General features: G+C 34.3%; 1 protein-coding gene across 1 annotated transcript; it reads left to right on the top strand.

Annotated features, from left to right (window-relative positions):
- The first annotated feature begins 629 nt into the window (after positions 1 to 629).
- On the top strand, positions 630 to 18,144 carry LOC130048025 (uncharacterized). The gene is made up of 10 exons (XM_056144013.1): positions 630 to 635; positions 1,389 to 1,430; positions 2,147 to 2,243; positions 2,394 to 2,451; positions 3,861 to 4,056; positions 10,800 to 10,836; positions 11,678 to 11,737; positions 13,765 to 13,920; positions 14,349 to 14,434; positions 18,016 to 18,144. Exons 1-10 carry the CDS (start codon positions 630 to 632, stop codon positions 18,142 to 18,144), a joined length of 867 nt encoding a protein of 288 aa, XP_055999988.1.
- Positions 18,145 to 21,962: the final 3,818 nt, after the last annotated feature.

Raw genomic sequence — 21,962 nt, 5'->3', positions numbered from 1 at the left:
AACAAGGCCCTTCAAAAAGTCACTAAAAGAGAGATAACTCCTGACCGGAAGTGACGTCAAGGACGAAATTTTGCAAGCAAAGTATCGTCACCAAAAGACATCTTTGCTGAAAATTTCGTGAAAATCGATCGAGAAATGGCTGAGAAAAACGCGTGTACTACCAAGGAAAATAATAATAATAATAATGAAGAAGAAGAACGCGAACAATAATAGTAAGGTCTTCCGCAGGAGACGGAAGACCTTAATAATAATAAGAAACAGAGTAAAACCAATATGTTCCCAAACTTCGTTTGGGGAACATAATAAAGATATCTACAAAGCGGAGCACATCCCCTCGCAATGAGTGTCTATATGATTTTTCTAGTTGTCCTGTAGTAACATTGACCTTTGCTCTCAAAATTAATGGGATTCTTCATCTTTTGATACATGTGAAGTCTGAAATAAATAGAGCAAAAAGTGTGGCTTAGAGTTTCTTCAAGCTCGTGTTGCACACGTACTTACATGTAACACACATACAGACCCGTTACTATATCTCCTCTCGCAATGAATAGCAGCATAGTGGATCGGGACTAATCAGGACTATAATCCTGTAGATTGAAGTGCTGTAGGAAGCACCATAATCGTAAACAATGGAGGTAATTTGTTTTATCAAAATTAAATTTGGAAACATGTTAGAGGTTTAACCTTTTTCCGAGTAGCATATAACAGTGCGACATTTAACTCTGGACACGACAAAATTCCGGAGTTTCGCCAACCCTTTTATTAAGGGTACACATAAACCCTTTATAAAAAAAGATGGGATTTTATGTTCACAAGACATGCACCAACATTTACACTTGTAACTATTATAGTTTTAAAGATATTTCACCTGAAATCATATGCCTAGTAGTTTATCAGGCTCAGCTCTGATATACATGGCCTGGACAAGGTGAGACAGTATCTGGAACCTAGGGCTGCCTTGTGCTCTGAGCTGAGATATATCCCTCCAGGCCAATTGTCAAGGAACTATCTCACCCTTAAATTTGAAATCATAGATTTCCCCATTAATTTTGTATTTTTCGTAAATAATTCAAAATAGTTATATTTAGTCTAACATCACCTCTTTTGGCCAATCCCATGTTTCTGATAAAAATTAGGAAGTAATATTCTTTATGTACAGTACATGAAATTATATAGAATCTCTTATATTATCCTTTGGTTTATTATTGTGCATTGAAATCTTTAATTCAATTACTTTGTATTTCACTATACCACCAAGGTAAAAAAATAAATAAATAGATAAAACCAAAGGGTTTTAAGGTTTAAATCAAATTGTGTCCATGTGACCAGTGTGTGTGTCAATTATTGTGTGTAAAATTTTTCAATTTTACTTTTATATTACATTTCAGGTACATATTAGCTTAAATAAAAATGCAGGACATCCAGGGAAGGTAAATACATGTAATAAACTATATAGAGAATGACTCATCATTTCAAGCCACGGCCCAGAGTTTGCATAACTCTCTCTCCAACCCATGGCTGCTTGATCACATATTGTAAAGTCGAGTATTCACACTCAATATATGATGCCGTGTTTAACCTGTTTGAATTCTACAAGCTGTGCACTGTGACTGCATCAGCAATAAACAGCAGGTTTTATGGAAACTGCGATTGGATAATCAAAGGTCGTTTCATAGGTCAATCTAACTCTATGCTTTACTTGCATTGATCAAAACTGTAATGAACTACGAGATATTCTCTTATCATGCAACGATGGCCAGATGGGAGAGAATCATATATATTGGCTGTGGTTTGCAATGATGAGTGATCTTTAAAAATGTCAGTGACCATGCAGTCATCAAAGAGAATGTGCATGATATTGTAAGAGTCTAATGTTTTGCCTGCACTTTCATAAAAGCAATGATTAAAATGTTACAATGCATGTGTTCTTGGCTCTGATTAATCGATGCACAGATCTTTATAATTCTTTTGTTTCTAAACAAAATATATAGTTTCAAATCACAAATATCACCTGGAAGAGACTGTTTTTCAATTACCAGTTGAAAATGTTATAAAGAACATATCCATTTACATATAATTATGATAATTCATCTAATATGTACATATGTATATGTATACTGTATTTATTTATGGCTTTATTGAATAGACTAAAAGAATAAGACCAGATGAGGATGCAAAAGTTTGGTGTCCAGCTGGATTAGATAAAGACGGATTTGAAAAACGGTTTATTAATGAAACAATAGGTATTATTACCTTGATACTTATGTACATGTATAAATCGCATCATTTATTTTACTTAAACTGAAAAGTAATATTTTTATATACAGTCTCTTTGTGTACTAATAAATGTCAAACTGTGTATGTCTATTCTTTGGTATAATTTAATTTTGCAGGGTTTGGTGTATTTACAACAAAGTTTTTCGAAAACGGAATATTTCTTTTAGTATACATGTATGTCGGTAATCGACTAAGTGAGAAAGACGCAGAGAGCAGAGAAAGGAAGCGCAGGAGGAAAAAACACAGTTACATGTTCTATTTCAAATGGAATGGGAGACGGGCGTGAGTTTAGTTTGGTTTTAATTTTATTAACAAACTGTCATATTTCAGAGTCAAAGAATATCATTGAGTTAAATGATATTTAAATAATCTTTCTGTATTCTGTACCCTATATACTGTTATCCCATTATGCTTAGTTTCAATCTGTTCGGTCCAAACTAATACACATGTAATTAATCTATTCAAATTTATTCTTGACTTGTACATATTTTACTACCCATTATTAGAGGTATAGAGATATGTGTCTGACTCTTTATTCCTTTGACGAGGATTGTTTGTTCTCTCTCGCATACTGTAAACAATCATGGATGTACATATGTACTACATTCTTTAAATTCTTCAGTTAAGAATTATTTTGAATGTTATGAATCTGCTTTGATTGAAAATTCACATGTACATAGCACAAATATAGTGCAGTATATCCTGTATTTGACATCTGCTTTGAATTACTAGTATTTTAGGTAAAAAATAATTTGATCTATTCACTAAATGTCTAAAAAATATTCTGACTTTCAAACTGCTGTTCCATTGGAAAATCAATATTGAACTGCCCAAGCAAATCATACGAACAATTAACAAGCATTACTTAATGCTGTAAAAGCAGAAACATTCCTTGGGGATTAAATTTTGTTGACGATATTTATCAATGAAATTTAATCCCTAACAAACTTTTTATACCAGTATACATGTATGTTCAGTATGATTATTTTTGAAACAACGGAATTAAATCCATATGAAACCATTTAAATTCACAAATCAATAAAATTTTAGTCCCACAAAAACTTCTGCCTTTACAGTAATTTCCGTAATATTTATCACTCCTCAAATTTATTAAGTTTGATTATTTGTAACTAGTTTGTTCATGTAGAACATGACTCACATATGATACACAATATAATCTTGGTTAATCAAAAAAAAAAAGAGACTTCTGTTACTATATTCAGACTCATTTAGGAACAATTGATTTTTCTAGGTTGATTTCAGATTGCCAAAAAAGGCAATGAAGAGGGAAATTTTATTGAGTATAGCAAAATGTTTATTGATAAGGGTCTTTGGTAAAAAAGTGGGGTTTTTTAACACCCATGTACCAAACATTTTCGTGCTTAGATCCAACAAATTTACCTCAACCCCAGTCAATATTTAAATGTTTATCGTATCTGTCCATCAATTCAAATGTTGACAGACAATCTTTGAAATATTGCATTTTCTTTCATATATATGCAGAGAACTATTTAAACAATTTAAAACGTTTTGCATATGCTGGGGTCGTACATGTATATTATAAGATTGTTTACATTTTGTAGTGTTGATGCTACAGATGTGACAGAAAGAATGTGCCATTATGTCAATGATGACAAGAGGGCAAATATAACCATGAAACTGAAAGTTTTTAATAAGTATCCAAGGCTGTATTTGTTTGCCCTGAGAGATATTAATGAAAGAGAAGAAATTCGATATGATTATGGTGATGATAATGCTCCCTGGCAACAACATTTACATGTAATGATTTTAAAGTGATGAATAATTTGTGCGTTCAAATTGACGTTTAAAACTATACTTTAAAGGACACATATCGTGTTTTCAAAGTATACAAAATTATATACATTTTGTCTTCCTTATGCTTATAGAAATTAATTGTAATAGTTCGTTCGCTGAAGTATTGCGATAATTAGCCACAATACGGACTTAAATCTAAGCCCCGATTTCAAAAAGCCTAGTTAATTAGATAGGTAGTCACGTGGTACAGTGACGTCATATGCGACCTTCGTCGATCAACTTCTTGTAAAAGTAGTGTTAGATATTTTTAAAAACTCGGGTTTTAGGGGCCTAATAAATTTACCATGGATAACATTTATTTCGATGTTAACAAATTTCCCGAGTCTAAATATCTTTTAGCCACCAGTGCATACAAATAGCGGCCCAAATGTAGCGAGGAAAGCGAGTATGAAATCTGCGAGTAAATAATGTTTACATGGGATCACTGTCTAAACACAATATGGTAATGTCATTTCTGTAAAGAACTGTAATTAGCGTTGTTGCTTTTTGAAAATAAACAGTGCAATTATTATTAAATTTATTTTGGAGAAGTTAGATCTAAATTATGATACGATTATGTATCATTGACAACTAGGCCTACTGTCACGGGTGCATTTCGAGAAAAAAAAATAATAAAAATTATCAAACTTATGGTGAAAATCCCAATACTTTTAGATTATTTTATTCAAGCAATTTTATTAATCATTATTTTTTTGTTATCTACACGTTATTACTTAGGAAGTGGGAGCGCTGCGTGCTGTACGTTAAAAAAAAAAAAATGAAAGCATTGTAATTCAATTCAAAGTTGGGAAATATCATATTTTATTATTTATAATTGAAAGTTCAATTATCTTTTATCTTCAAATTTCTTTTTTAAAACTACCAGTTGGTAGACACTGCTAGCGAAGTTCTGCCTATATGGTGTTACAAGGTGAAGGTCAGTTGGTGCGAGTGTGTATTGAATTTGAGAGCAGAACGGAAAGCATATGCCGTAGGCCTATATGTAACAGTGGGTAGCTTCGATAGAACCATTTTCTCGCAGTTTATCTACGTCTTTGTCCAAGTGCTTGTTTAAAAAAGTACAGGGACAAATTCTACTGGGTTTTTTATGGCAAAGTCGTTGTGCCGACAAAAAATATTCACGTCTTGTCCCTCATACCTTCCTTCGAAAATTGAAAAAAACCACAGTCCAAAGCCTCTCTACTGACAGCAAGTACACTCTTAAACGGCACAAAACACCCTAATGCAGTGTTATTTACAAGCCGTTAATGTGATAATTGTTTGTTTGTCAATTAAATCTAATCTGTTAATGAAATGGCTAACAACTGTTTTCAAATCTTCTCGCTCGAGGTCGCATATGACGTCACAGATAATGGCGCGTAAAATATCGAAGAAAATATGCATATCGCAAGATTTGAATTTCATCGCTTTCAAACTCGAAAACTACGCAAACTGTTTCCTTTAAAACACATGTAAAGTAGTTTTAGGCATGAAATGAATTAATTTTTTTGAAAAAATTAAAAAGTTTAAAAACATGCGATGTGTCCTTTAATCAGTGAGTAGCATACAGTACACGACACGAGTTTTATGCGTGTTCCACGCAACGCGATGGAACAAATTTGCCCCAAACACGGTGGACCTTTAAAAAATTGTCGTCACCTTTGAAGTCCTATTTTTCCGCGCGAGCTAGACATTGAAGTCCACGGCGGATCTCCGTGGATGTCACCTGTACCTCCGTCGATGTCACCGTGTACCTCCGTGTGATAAAACAAAGAAATAATTTCCGAAATGATTCACCCCAAAAACCTTTTCGCTTAGCCAGCATGCATGCCCTCACCCCATTACTTATTTAGAAATTAGCTATCAATCATTCAATTCTTGTAATTGTTGTTTAATGATACGTTGGTGTTTTCGGTACATATCCGTATGTAAACTTCCCAGCAGACGTTCACACCTTTTTATGAAACGCCCAAATTCTCGACATCTTGTATATGAACACCTGTGTTATTCCTTCCACTCGTCGGTACAATGTTTCACGGCACGTGCAGCACAATTTCACCAAATAAAAGAAGGGTCATGAACAACGACAATCACATGCCAGTAATTTCAATTTGATAAATAGCAGTTCAAAGAAATGTGTACCATAAGCAATGGTTTATTTTTACGTAAAGTTTTCAGTGTAATTAGGAATATGTGATTAAGGTCTGCTATATAAATGTACATGTTTACATTGGAGATGAATTTCATTATGTACTCAACTGTGAAGCAATGTGAGCAAAGAATCAAATTTTTATCACCTAAACAAATAAATATTAAGAATATCTTTACTTTTAAACAAACCTTTAGAAAACTCCGTAATAATAAAATAAAATGTTCTCCCCTACCTATTAATGCCCATACTTCACATTAACATGATTAATAATTACACGTTTTGTTTGAGGTTTTTTTCTAACTTGATAAATACTTTATTACACGCATGTATTATTTACTAAATGTATATATAACAGTTTTTTGTCTTTATATTTCTGTATACCATTGCATAATGGTAATGTGATCCAATGAATTGAATTGAGTACATGTACATGTAGTCTTGAAATATCACAAAGTATAGAGTTGACAACCATTGAAATAAAAATACAGACGTTTTGTCGTTTATTCGGTAACTCAATAACTTGCGCGTCTTTCTGAATGAAAGTTGTAAAACAAACGTACTAGGTCTTGGTCAGTTATAACATAATACGGGGGTAAAATTCATCTAATCTCCGCTAGCAATGGGTTTTGAGTCAACTGTGCCTTCGTGGACGAATAATCTCGGCTAGCGAAGATGGGGGAATAAAAGCCTAGATAGTCCGCTTGCATTAACATGTATTATGAAGGTGAAATCGAAGAATTATCCAGTAATTCCAATGATATAGCATGTATTTATTTTATTTTTGACTGAGAGGGAGATAGACAGCTAAGCACGTAACATCGTTTTAGAATGGGGGGGGGGGGGGTACAAGGTGAAATCGAAGAATTATCCAGTAATTCCAATGATATAGCATGTATTTATTTTATTTTTGACTGAGAGGGAGATAGACAGCTAAGCACGTAACATCGTTTTAGAATGGGGGGGGGGGGGGGGTGTCATTCATTAGTCTTAACCCGGACCAGCCGAAAAATTAAACATGTAATTATAAAGAAAACAAAATGGGAAATAAAAAACAATATCAGAATGAAAGGGGATGGATAATTAATCAGAAAGAAATTGTACTTTCAAGATTTATATTGAACGTATTAAACTTCCCGTATCTGCATACATTCATGAATATTATAATCAATGAATACCAATGCTCTCCCTCTCTCTCTCTCTCTCTCTCTCTCTCTCTCTCTCTCATTATCTAATGCATCTAAAGATTAAATTAAAGATTTTAATAATCGATAGCGTATATGAATAAAAGCAAATAATCATTTCTGTTTATATTGATATTAGTCTTTTTTTCATGAACTAGTTGCATTTGACACCGAGGATTTACATCCTTAAATATTGATTACAAGCACGTAGAATCGGAGAGGGTGTAATTTGAAAACTTGAAAGTTAATATTTAGCCTTGTAGCTTGTAGCGACCTACCCACTGCACGATTTAAGAAATTGAAGTCGGAAGGGGGAATTGAGACAGTTTCAGACTACTACCCCCCCCCCCCCCCCCCACACACACACATGCTCCCAATTTAAGGTTTTCGTAATCGGACAATTTAAGCACCATTTTTGTTGTTATTTTATTGCTTGTCAACAAATTTACACTACTTAACCGGCAACATACCCCTTCTGATACATTGAAAAATATAAGTAATGTTAGCACGGGGCTCTATAAAGTTCAATCTACAATTTGGTCATACTTCGTCATTTAATAATTTATTCAAAATTCAAAAAAATGTTTGTCGGGTTAGCGGTACTATGATGTATGACTATAACAATGACCTGTGTATAACTTGTACATTCCATGTAAATTCGAAGGGGTTTTCGCCTCAGTAGAACAATGGGGGTCAGCTAATCCGTGTATTTGAAATCAACAGAAGTGCTTAGCTTCTTGCGGAAAGTGTGAAATATATTGGGTCGGCGCAGGATACCCGTGATCTTAGACAAGATCTGATATCGCGCCGATCCAATATATTTCACACTTTTCATAAGAAGTCAAAACCCAAACCAGCTAACCGTAATTTAGTTATACTGTGACAAAGATCCTAGGAATTTGCATGGTATATACTAATTATACAAAAATCATTGCATTATCCAGACACTCACAATGAACATTTCTTTTTATGAAAACCTCTATCAAAGTACATCGAACATAAGTCTCGGTCAAATGTAATTAACTCGGGATTTTAAAAATAAATCATTTGATGGTTTGTATTTTTGCCTCTATTAATTACGTAATAAATTAATTCCAATTTGTCAATCATCGACAATGCTCTAATTTCTATATTGGATCAAGATATATTTGTCCCGATGCATATTAACACAATATGATGGAAGTAATTATGTTAAACTGCACATTTGTCGGAGAGAGAGAGAGAGAGAGAGAGAGAGAGAGAGAGAGAGAGAGAGCGCACATCGGTAATTATTAAATATCCCTATCACATGTTGTACATGTATGTTTTTCATTTACTGAATATACTAATTCGCATTCAAAACAGGAATTGCCTGCAAGTACGCAATATTTAAACATAGAATTTAAAGACTCCCCAAAAATACCGTACGGTTGCTCCACTGATGACTGAATGTGGGCGGAGCTTATCCATGGTCAATGTTATTTACCTGGAATGTACCTGGCCAAGAGATCGGTTGTTGTGTATATTTTTATGATATACACAGGAAATTTCTCAGGTTATTACAAATTATGCTTAGTGTCTTGATTTGTGCAAAAAAAAAAAAAAAAAATTAAGATTTCTACCTACATGCATACCGCATTTCTATTTCCCGTAAACCTTCAAACTTGGTCATATATATGTATTGCAAATGACAGGTTTAGCCCATTTCTAAACCTTTGCTTTTTAAAACTTCTAATTGAATTGTTATATATCGTATATAAATAATTTCCGAAATATAATATTACCTGGCGTTTCCAGGCACTTTCTGGTGTCCTGGGAGTTCGCGGTGTCGTGGGTGTAGTAGGTAAAATATCCATGTTTCGAGAGAATGAATAAATCCAAGTAGATCTGTGTACATGTACAACCAAATGAAGAATGGTCAAGATACCCCTCAATATGGGCCGTCTGTAGGGTTTCTGTAGCTGTAGTGTTTGCGTAATGGTGGTATCCCAAATAGAAGCTGACACGAAGTCTCCCCCCCCCTCCTCTCTCTCTCTCTCTCTCTCTCTCTCTCTCTCTCTCTTATCTTTATAAATATAAAACCGTGATAAATTATAAATAGAAATATCTCAATAACTCTCTCTCTCTCTCTCTCTCTCTCTCTCTCTCTCTCTCTCTCAATATAAAGCCGTGATAAACTATAAATAGAAATATCTCAATAACTTATTTATGCTTTTTTACTGTTGTTTGATTTCTGATTGTGTAATTTATAATCCAAGTGGTATCTCAAATAGAAGCATTTTTAAACTACTGTAACAGTTTTACGCATGGGCAATATAACCATTATACATGTTGATGTATCAGTAAAGAATTGTTCATGTTTTTATAAATGTAAAGCCACAATAAATCATTAATAGAAAATATTCCAATAACTTATTTTTTTTTTTTTTTATTATTATCATTGTTTGATTTCTGATTCTTTAATCTATACTACATGTATAAAGATGGAGAGAGAAAATACGATGATAAATTGCATTGTATAGTGGACGTTAGAAATTAAAATATTCTAGGTGCGAGTCAATGCTATCAAAACTCAGGTATACAGGGGCTTTCCTCGAGATCTGAAGACTGCCGGTCATCATTAGCCATGATTGTTATCAAAACATCTTTCTCAGGTAGCTGTAGACCACGGTCTCTGCAAACGTCAATCAACCTAAGCTCTATTGTTAAAAGTTTGATTGACCAGCGGCTTATCATTGATCGCGACACAGGTAAAATTTGGGGGCGTTAACTTAAAGTTGGGTCTTTAAGAATATATTTTAATGAAGAAAGAAGACTAAAAAGAAAAAAGTCAAAATCAGGTTTTCTTAAAAACATAATATATAGTGTTTGGTATCGTTGGAATTGGCTCAAAATGCTGAAAAACAATATAAGTATCAGGAGGGGAAATATTGACATTTTTTTCCTTTCTTAAAATTCCATTCTTATCTTGATTATTTGGCCTGCGGCACATTTTCACATCTCCCGCAAGGCGCCCGTGGCCAGAACAAAGCTCTTAGCAGCTGTGTGTATTCGGAAATAACACACACCGTGGAACACGGCGGACACGGTGTATCTTCGTGGATTTTCCACCGTGGTCTTTCCACGGTGGGGTGTATAAAACTCGTGTCGTGTACTGATACGTTTAAAATTGTAATGATCGAGTATTCTTATAGTTGAATAAATGAGGACTTAGAAGAATTATATGATGTACCTTGTCCATTATTGGTAACTTTTACTTCCAACAATACACATATGATTTGAAATTTTGATTATGGAACAGTTCAAGATCATTTGAAAAGTTCAAGATCAATTCAGAAGGCATACTGCTACTTCTAAAACACAGTATGTTTGGAATTTTACATTGATGCATTTAGAACACCAAGATGGAGATGGACATAACTGAAGTAGTAGGTGAAACAGTTTTAAATTATGACTGATACTATATTAACGTGTGAAAGTTTTGAATCTGTAATTATGAGTAAGGGGTCATCCATAATTGTCAACCACTTTCCAAAGTGTGCAAAAAGCACACTTTTTGAGACCCCCCCCCCCTCAAAAAGTGTACATCAACCATTTTCAAATTCCCAACAAGGAGATCGACAATCAAGTTTATGAGCAATTTAGTTCAAACAATGAGTTCTTTAATATTGGTACCCCTATTTCTTGTTATATATGAATGATATAATGTTTTATAAATGTGCAAATCTTGTGTACATAATAGATTTTTGTTTTTATAGAAAAAATAAAAGATGTCTCTTGTCGTCTTTTCACGATAAAATAAAACCGAACTCCGCGGATATATACGAAATAAATTTGGAAGAGAAAAAAGAGTGTACGGTAAAATTGTTGATTTTTTTTTACCTCCCTCCCCCCAAGCGTGCTTTTTGCACACTTTGGAAAATGGTTTACAATTATGGATGACCCCTAAAGTTAAATGTATTTTGTAATTTTCCGTTTGTTATAAAAGGGAAGGAAATGGGCCAGTCCTTTGTGAGTCTTGTGAGGTTCAAAACAGGTCCATTGCGAACGGGTTTGGCACACAAAAGAATCCCCACTGCTTAAAGGCCAGAAGTGCCTAAGAAGGGGGTCTAAATCCCTGACATATGGTAATATGTGTATCAATATGGGTGAGATAATGATGAATGGGATGTTCAACAGTCTTCACACAATTATTTTCTAATAGCCTTTCTTAACATTTCATGCTTGTATTTGAAAACCATACTTCAATTTTGAGTAATTATAATTCTTTCAGAAGATGATGATCCCTTTGATCTCAAAAAGCCAAAGAAATCAGAGAAAAAGGTAAGAAACAGTATGTTTAGTTTTCTGTATAGTGTTTTATGTGTAGTAGATGGCCTGAGACGTAATTGTACTCGTATTAAGATATCCTGAATGCTTTATAGGATTTTACATAATAGCTATGCATATATATATATTGCCAAATATGTTACATTTGTCACTGTGAATAATCTGATCAGAATCTAGTTGTAACACTTTTTCCATAAAGCAATCTTCTTTTTGTGTGACTATTTTAGGCTATAAAAGTAACTCATTGTTATATCTGTTAAAGAGACACTACAGCTCATTTTGCGCAAAAATCATGAAATGACAATTTTCCCAGCACTTTCTCAATTTTTATTGCATTGTTGAATGTATGAACTTTGCGAAAATAACATTTATCTAGAGTTTGAAATTCTATTTTTAACGTAAAAATTAATACTTTTTGATGGCCTATACAAAAAATATCGAAATATCTCCTCCTTTCGGTCTTCAGACGCATGCGCATAGACAGTAAACAATGCAGCATGTCGTCCAGTGAGAGAAAGTGTAGTGGATAGATCCAGAATTTTGACAAATTCTGTGAGAAAAGAGGTAAAAATTGAATGACGTAAAACTCATACATGAACTAAAATTTGGTTTGAGATCGTTATGACAGTTGGAAAACAAAGAGCTAGGAGAAACGCACGCAGGACTCAGTCAGTCAGTGGCGGATCTAGGATTTCCGAAGGAGTATGTGAGTAAAATATTAGCCAAAGTATCGGCCATTCTGGGTGCAAAACCTGGATTTTCACTCACAATTTGTGGCGAAAAAAGGAAGGAGGGGTGGGGGGGGGGGGGGTGGGGTGTCTTGGCCCCCTCTAAATCTCCCATTGAGACTAACCGCAAAGACACTGCTTTGAACACTGTTAAAAGTAAGTGCTATTTTTATCTGCATACGACACATGTTAATTATAAAAACATTGGTCAATAGGAATATGGGAGGGTTTTCTGTTAAAATAATGATTTATATAATTACTTATTTATATTATAATGAGCATGGAATAATCTTATATTTGAAAGGTTAGTGTGAACCCCCTTGAAGGGGAATTTAAATAATTTCCTACACAAAACCTTTGCTGTCATTCAAAATCACGTGATGTAAATAAGCATTCAAAAATCCGAGTCAGCATGAAGAAACCTTTGAATTCCGGACGATCTTCAAAGAGCAGTTGAGAGTAAATTGATGCATCCAAATTGTTCAAAATTGTCAGTTTCGATATGATTTTTATCATTTTATCAATACGTGTTTTAAAAAACACTTTATTAAAATGTGGAAAATGAGCTGTAGTGTCTCTTTAATATGTTGAACATGTAGATTCATTATTTTATATTTTGAAATTAACGTGGCAATGTATGTTTATAGCATAGTAAAATCACGAGGATGGTCAAGTAGATTATTTTTGCATTCAAAGAGTTACTTACAAACTTGAGTGATGCATTCTATGTTGCATATTTGGTTTTTGGTTTTTTGTTTTTTTTTTGGTTTATTATTTTTTTTTTTTTTTAGATCTCAGATACATAGTATGTATTTTGTTCAGATGTAATGCTAACATAGCCTTATAAACTTTACCTTGTTACTTGTGAAAGTTTTCATTGAAACTATTCAAACATTGTACACTCAGGTATGTGGTTACTTCATGCTTGTCAATTATCTCATTTGGAGATGTGACCAAGACCGATGGAGGACTTCAAATTCAGGCCCTTGCTCAGCGCTTACGGCCATTGAGCAGTGAGAGTTCTTTAGCGTGTCAAACTCACTGTGACACGGGATATCCGTTTTTAAGGTCATCTCCGAGGACCTGTGACATTCACACATGATACCGAGCGTTTGGCGATCTAACTGTCACTACCTGTTTTAATGACTTAGGTTTGTCGCGGCCAAGATTCGAACCCCGGCCTTCCGCATGCGAGGCGAACGCTCTAACCCCTAGACCATTGTGACAGTTTGTCTTTCGATACTACCTGAATGTCACTACATGTGTATAACAATCTATGTGTATGCTGATATGTGTGTCTTAGAAAGAGTGGAAGAAGGAGGTAAACATCAGGATTCACCTTCATCTCAAATTAAAGTACTCTTACTTTCAGAGAAAATGTCCAAGCATGATGAGAAAATAGGGAACAGTGCCATTGTTTCACTTACAGAAGCCAATGTTCAGGATTATGCATGTTCAGGTATAAAACAAATTGCATGTAATTACTTCTTGCTGTTAACAACTACAATGTGTGTAAAAATTGGTGTCATTTTGAAAGAGAGAAGAGGTTAGAAGAGAGAAAGAATCAATTTTGTTTAATTTTGGCACCTGAATGTCACTATATGTGTGTAAAATCTGGTGTCATTTAGAAAGAGAGAGAGAAGAGGTTAGAGAGAGAGAGAGAGAGAGAGAGAGAGAGAGAGAGAGAGAAGCAAGCATTCTTTACATGTAGTATTACATAAATATTTCTTTTTACATTTTGAAAATCTCCATGAATGTCACTACATGTGTATAAGAATTCAATGTATATAATGTTCTTTATCACTTAGAAAGAATGTAAGAAAGAAGTTTACAAGATAGAAATAATGTGCATATTAACTATAAACTTTCTAATGTGTTGTCTTTCAGGGGAAATGTCTAAGCAAGGACAGGATGTTGCAGTCAATGACTGTGATACATCTTATAATGCAAAAGTTGGAGATACGCTCCTGCAGGTATAAGCAGAATTTATAATTTGTAAATGAACACACAATAAAGATTGAGAGAGAGAGAGAGAGAGAGAGAGAGAGAGAGAGAGAGAGAGAGAGAGAGGGGGGAGAGAGAGAGAGAACAACCTGCTTCAGGATTTCAGGAATCTTAAATCTGTATATGAATTTGTTAAATGTAAAATGAGTAAGAGAAGAAAGTATACATATTTTTAAAAAACGGATGGCTGCATCTCTAATATCTTTGTGGAATTTCACGGAAAATATCCTGGCATGGCTTGTTTTTCAGACAGTGACACTGATGCAGAAGATGTGAAGGATTATACGCTTTTAGGTATGAACAAGGTTGTGGTCAGCTACAGAAGAAAGACATTAGAAATGGAGAGAGAGAAAAAATCTCAGTAAATGAGATCAGCTTGTATTTCAGATATTCTTTTCTGCAAAATTTGACGTTTTACCTGATTGTTACTACATGTGTATAAAAATCCATGTCATTTTGAAAGAGCGAGCGAGTGATTGACTTGACAAGGAATTGGTGTTTAACAAAATGATAAGGATGAAACCACAGTACATGCAAATATATACGGAAAATCTTTAAAAATATTCTTCTCTAGAACTACTGGGCCAGGAAAGCAGAAATTTACATGAAAGCTTCCCGGCATAGTGCAGATTCAAGTTTGTTAAACTCATGACCACTGGAGTTATGATGGGCCCACAATAGGGGATAAGCTTTACATAAGTAATGAATAGAATTTTTTTAAATTGTTCTTTTTAAGAACCCTTTGGGCCAAAGAAGTTTACATTTGCACGTAAGCTTCCTGAGATAGTGCAGATTCAAGTTTGTAAAAATCATGGTCCCCAAGGGTAAGATGGCGCCAAAGTAGATGGTCAAATTTTACATACAAATATATATATAATTGGGAAAATCATTAAAAATCTTCTTCTGAAAAATCACTGGGCCATAAAAGTTTATGTTTACATGAAAGCTTCCTGGGCCCGGTTTTTCGAAAGCTGATTAACTTTAACACAGTGTTAACTCGATGTTAACTTCTGTGTTAAAGTTAACCATGTGATTATAACTGTTTTTCAAAATGCGAGTTTGCGTTAACACTGTGTTAACTTTGTGTTAACTTTAATCCACCTCCAGTACCTGTGTTAAGTCTAAACACAGTGGTTAAAAATGGCCGCCTACTTCATTTTCTGTCCGCCTCAGACCAAAAATCATGAAAATTTCAAAGGCTTAGACATTCTGAGGTTTGTATTGATGCTGAACTATGACGGTGTGTTGTTTATGTTGTCATAAATTGATATATTCGTCAAATCTCATGAAATTTACCTAAGGGGAACAGCTAATGGAAAAAACTAGTACAGTTGGATGATGGTGTTACACTTTTCTGTCAGTGGCAATATCTTGCACGCATCTATAGATACTTTTGGCAGAAACTTTCAATAAGGGGGGGGGGTGTCAATAAAACTCGTATTATATTCACTAATATGAAATCCTGCAACAGGACCCATGCTTAAGATGTAATTTTACCTAATTTTGGCTTTCAAATGTCAAAGTGTATGCAAGCCCTTAGTTCATGATGATAATCTCCATTGAAACGCCAACTTTAAACACCATCGTCTGCACTGGCCTTGACCTTTTGAAAATCCCTTGTATCATTTACAACTGATTCAAATGAAGATTTGCATGCATGAAACGTACATACATGTATTTTCTTTTTGAAGGCTATCTAATATAAACAGTATTCCAATTCAGGCTAATACAGAATAGTTGTTAACACAAACTTAGGAAGAAGAGTTTTTCATTGTTGATATTCCAGATTAATCTCCCTTAGTAGAAATGGAGTGGTGGATCAAGTGTTATGTTTAAAATAAAAAGAATATTAAAATAAATAAATGCATAAAAAGAACATAGATATAAAATGCTATAGATATGTATGTGAACAGACTATCATAAGGTAAATTTATTTATCATTTTCTTCATGAATATTTTTAACTGTTTTGGGGGAAATAAGACTTTTAAAGAGTATTAAAAAAAAAAAAAGATATTCTTAGAAATTTAGCATTTTTTATAGGCTAGCATCGTCGTTAAACTCCTCCCATAAATGTTGTCCAATTATGAATCAAACAATATAGAAAACCATATGTTTTATTTCCTAGTTCAAAACATGTAGCACCTCACCCCCTTATTTCTGACAACATACGTTTACTGTTATTTTTACATGCAAAGTCTGACACCACCATTCCCCGCTTTTTCATATCATAGCACCAGTGATTGGTAGTTGAAATGTAAGCTTGAACTGAACGCGTATATTTTACTGATAAAGGATGAAACCGACCCCCTCCCCCATCACGCAACTTAGGATTTTAGGTTCGGTTCGTACAGAACAACTCATTTTAGGGGGGGGGGGGTGTATAAATTATTTTGTTTTGGCTTGTCAAGTATTTTCAGACAATTGTGAAGTCAACTTGTCGACTCCCTATAAACCCCCTTTTTGATCAACTATACAATGAGCCTGCTTTCTACAACATAAGCACCGTTTTTCTCAACTAGGCTTCTAAAGGCCTAGTATATATCATTATATCTAATACCTCTATGATTATTCAAATTGAATAGACTATAATAAATGCATTTATACAAGTATAAGTGCATGGCTCACAGTCACTGTCATGTATTTTGAAACAAAACAATACATGAACATTTCATCAGCTATCTGCCACAAACAAGACTTTTATTTACTCCTGCATTCTTATTGTTTACATAGGAAGTACATGTGCATTATGGGTAATCAAATGATTAGCAAGTGGTTAACTCGGTTAACACAGTGTTAACTAATCAATGTGTTAAATTGCTTTCGAAAAACAGAATTTACCCATTGTGTTAGCTAATCACTTGGTTAGGAGTTAACACTGCGTTAAACTTAACCACTGTGTTAAAGTTAACCAGCTTTCGAAAAACCGGGCCCTGACATATTACAGATTCAAGTTTGTAAAAACCATGGTCCGTGGGAGTAGGTTGGGGCCACAATAGGGATGAAAGTTTTACATGCGAATATATAGGAAAAATCTTTAGATATGAGCCAAGGTGACTCAGGTGAGCGATGTGGCCCATGGGCCTCTTGTTTTTAAGTCAAATGCTTAAAGGCCAATGTTGTGAAGGTGTGCAGTGTAGAAAACAGTTTTTGGATGATATCTCAAGTAGCATTTAAGATCTTCGCAAATTCCTTATATATCAATAACCCATTATTTTCTATGTGAAATACATGTACTTAAAAGTCGCATTATCTTATTGGATCCTAGTGAGATTTTCGCATGAAACTGCTGGTTTTTTAAAAATACCTAAATGTCCTATGCATTTCCTACGTCCTATATTATTTTCTTGTTCAAAGTTTCTTAATGATGTCTAAATTAGTATTTGGGATGTTGGTTTAAAACGTTGCTTGTTCTTTTCTTATTACAAATAAAGACCCCTTTTGTAATGAATGTACAAAATAAAATTTTAGGAAATTGTTTCATTAAGTAAGGAACGTAAAATTCCAAAACATTGTTTGCTGTACTTGATAGTAACAAAGTTTATATTATAGTTTCAGAATGTCCTACCATTGATCCTGGAAGTGAAAAAAGTATCTGAGAGTGAAAAAAGCTGCGGTAGCATAGAGAGTGAAAAATATCCCATGCTCTCTGGAAAGAAAGAAAAAGACATTTCTTTTTAAGGTGTTCCCAAAACTTCAAACGGAAACTTAAAAAACAAACTGCATGTCTGCTTTTTTATGAGAAGATGATTGCTAATATTGCAAGACATCTTGAACTGGCACACAAAGCAGAAGTTGAAGTAGCCAGGGATTTAGCTTTCCCCTAGAAAAGCAAAGAAAGGGGGAAAATGAGGGAGGAACTTGTGTGTGAATAAAGGAGACTTTGCTCACAACATATCTGTTTTCAAAGTATTAATGTGTGCATTATGTATAACGTTATTTCATTTCTAATTTTTGCCACTTCAAGTGCGCGCAGATTACATGATATCAATACCTTATGTGTGTACAGTTCATTTTTTGTTACTTGTCAAATCCTTTCACATTATAATAATGCATATATATGTCTTGTTTCCTTGCCCCTTCTTATGTGTGGTTTTATCTATCTACTTGCCAAGTGGCCTTTGGGTTGGGTTAATCCAATTCATTTTGCCTTGGATTCATGGCCTTGATTTGTTGTTGCTACCCACCCTTTTTTGTGGGCAGGCAATATTTTTATGCTAGTCTTTTTACATATGTGTATGCAATAGGGGGTCATCGTGTTAGACACCCTATCGGATGTTTTTATTTTGTATATATATGTTCTCTTTCTCAATGTTAATTTTATAGATGTATGTAACAGGGGGTCATCTAGTCATGATCTTAATTTTTACTTGGTTTTAATGACACCCTGTACTGTATATACTTTTCGTCATTTACTTTCTATTCTCAAACTAGTTCTGATTTGCCTGCTTTGAGGAAAAAAAACGATTCAATGCAGTCCACTTGGCTAGTGCTTTTGAGCTAAGGATAAAAAAAGACATTTCTTTTTAAGGTATCCCCAATAATTCAAACGGAAACTTAAAACACAAACTGCATGCCTGATTTTTTGTGAGAAGATGATTGCTAACATTGCAAGACATCTTGAACTAGCACACAAAGCAGAAGTTGAAGTAGCCTGGGTTTTAGCTTTCCCCCAAAAAGCAAAGAAAGGGGGAAAATGAGGGAGGAACTTGTGTGTGAATAAAGGAGACTTTTCTCACAACATATCTGTGTTCAAAGTATTAATGTGTATAACGTTATTTCATGTAATCACTTGTAAAACCAATTTTTTTAAATATACGTTTTTTTCTATGCACTGCATATGTAGATGCAATAACTGAGACTTAACATTTGAAAAAAAGTTGTTCATGATTCTTTGCAATTGTACGATGAACCTGTAAGTTATATAATTAAATATAATGCTAGATTTAATACTTGTCTTGTCATTCAGTCTCGAAATGGTGGCTTTCTAAATGGAAATGTTTACTATGTACTTGACCTATATAGCTTAGCCAGAAAATGAAGAATGTATGCTTATGCATGTAATATAAGTGTAGCGAAAAGTATAAGAGGGAACTTATACTGCCTCGCTAGAGAGCTAGGTTTTCTAGTGATGTGGTAGAATCTCTCTTGACTATGCAAGTTAAGCAACGGCAAGGGTGATCAGCACTTGACTGGGTGGCAGCTACATGTTACAAATTGGTGGCAGTGGTGGGATAGTCAAGTGACGCTATTCCGTTACACATTTTTTGTGTCAGAAGTGGGATAGCCATGTAGTGCTATCCCGTTTCATAAGCATAGGGGTAAACTGCAATTGTTCTTACAAGTACATTACCTTGACCAATTAATAGCACAGGCACCTGCAGTATGGATATTAGGCCTACTACCCCCCCCCCCCCCCTCTTCTACCAGTATAATAAAATACACCGATAGAAGGCCAATCTCTAAAGCTTACAAAAAGCATCAAATGATTACATAAATCGATAGAGGGATGAGATAGACAGGGAATTCACACATTTCAGAGAAATTATTGCCACAAAAATTTACAACGGGAGGAGGGGGGGGGGGGAAGTAATATCCATACTTTAGTTGCCTGTGATTAATGGAGCCCACACAAATCTGGGTGTCAACTACCTACATTAAAAATATTTTTAGATAATAATTCTATTTGTTATAAAACTTTGATTGGCTGGTTATTGAAATACACTATTGATATCCCACTACATGTGTATGACAGGAATATACTCAAAGTAAAGACATGTGTATGGAGTGGTTAATGAGATGAGATAAATACATGTAAATTCAAAATTTAACGCAAGTAATCGGTTTCATGTGTGTATCTGAACATTGACAATGTAGTGAGAATGATGTGTGTGTCAGTGAAGAGTCACGTGGTCAGATGAAGTGGAGTTCAGGTGAAATTTCAAATTTTTAATTAAAGGATTTCATGGGTAATAAACCCTGTTGGCACATTAGAGCAGGCTCTCTTTTACAAATTTGCTCAATATTGCTCTTCCACATGCTTAGAAAATAGTGTAGTGACTTTCAGGAGTAAAGTCATGTGTAGTGAGTTTCAGGTGTGTGTGTGTGCTATAGTATACATGTTAAAAGTCGGGATTGCATTTTACGGGGTTTTCTTTTTCTTCTTTTCCACAGCATGTACAATTATAACAACTTTTTGAATTTATATATGCGTGATCTAAATGTGCAAGTTGGTATGCGAGGAAATTTCTGTGCAAAATTTATGCAATGTAGTGTTTAAAATCCATGTAGCACAGAAATAAAGCATTATGATTAAGAAGCCCATAGGCCACATCGCTCACCTGAGTCACCTTGACCCATATCTAAAGATTTTCTCTACATATTAGTATGTAAAATTTTGATCCCCTATTGTGGACCCATCCTACCCCTGGGGGCCATGATTTGAACAAACTTGAATCTGCACTATGTCAGGAAGCTTTAATATAAATGTAAACTTTTCTGGTACAGTGATTCTTCAGAAGATTTTTAATGACTTTCCCTATATATTTGTATGTAAAACTTTGATTCCCTATTGTAGCCCCAATCTACCCCTGGGGGCCATGCTGTTTAGAAACTGAAATCAAGTAGTACCAGGATCTTATGTACACGGTTCCGATTTTATGGCATTTGGATCAATTATGGAGAGGAGAGCTTTGGTTCCAAGTGGACCCAGGCGAGAGTTAAGGTTGATATATTGAAAAAATTTATATTAACAATTGAGTATCAATTATGGACATGTATAACAACTGATAACAGTCTGACGGTTGATTAATATAAGACACTGGGAAGGGACTCTTATTTTATTTATTTATTATTATAATTATTTGTCATAAAAGTTGAAATCACTGTGTGTATCTATGTACCTAGAATTGTGATTTCTCTCATATATATATATATATATATACATATATATATATATATATATATATATATATATATATATATATATGTGTGTGTGTGTGTGTGTATATATATATATATATATATATATATATATATATAGACAGTTTAAGGCAAAATATATATCTTTACTAAATGTTACAGCTAAAAGATACAAATTTTGAAAAAAGGCCAGTGCTTGAAACATTCCTCGAACTTTTGATTGGGCTCGGTATTCGTGCAAGTTATTTCCGTAAAAAGAACCAAGCGATAAAGCTAAAACGTTCATAAAATCAAGCTCATTTGATCCTTTATTAACACAGCAAAATGTTACTGGAAAATATTGACCATGATTGTCGCTCGGGCGCGCAGAATACAACTACACGCGGACTTAAAAGTTCTTGAAATGACTGGAAGTACCAAATTGGATTGGGAACAGATTCACATCGCCCTCCCCTTTCTTTAAAACATATCTGTCTTTCTCGTACTTCATTCCTCTCCTCCCACAGCTTTATCGCCCTTTCCTTTTTTGATCCCCTCCTATTAAGCCCCATCCAATCCACTGACCCACACAGACACTA

The sequence above is a fragment of the Ostrea edulis genome, chromosome 1 (assembly GCF_947568905.1).
Source record: "Ostrea edulis chromosome 1, xbOstEdul1.1, whole genome shotgun sequence".
NCBI lineage: Eukaryota > Metazoa > Mollusca > Bivalvia > Ostreida > Ostreidae > Ostrea > Ostrea edulis.
The sequence above is the reverse complement of the archived record's forward strand: the minus strand, read 5'-3'. Positions and strand labels throughout refer to the sequence as shown.

Bases quoted from the DNA above. Each gene is read 5' to 3' on its own strand.
- LOC130048025 (XM_056144013.1), top strand. The intron at 1,431-2,146 runs GTAAATACATGT...TTTATTGAATAG, and splicing joins ATGCAGGACATCCAGGGAAG to ACTAAAAGAATAAGACCAGA. The intron at 10,837-11,677 runs GTGAAACAGTTT...TAATTCTTTCAG, and splicing joins GGACATAACTGAAGTAGTAG to AAGATGATGATCCCTTTGAT.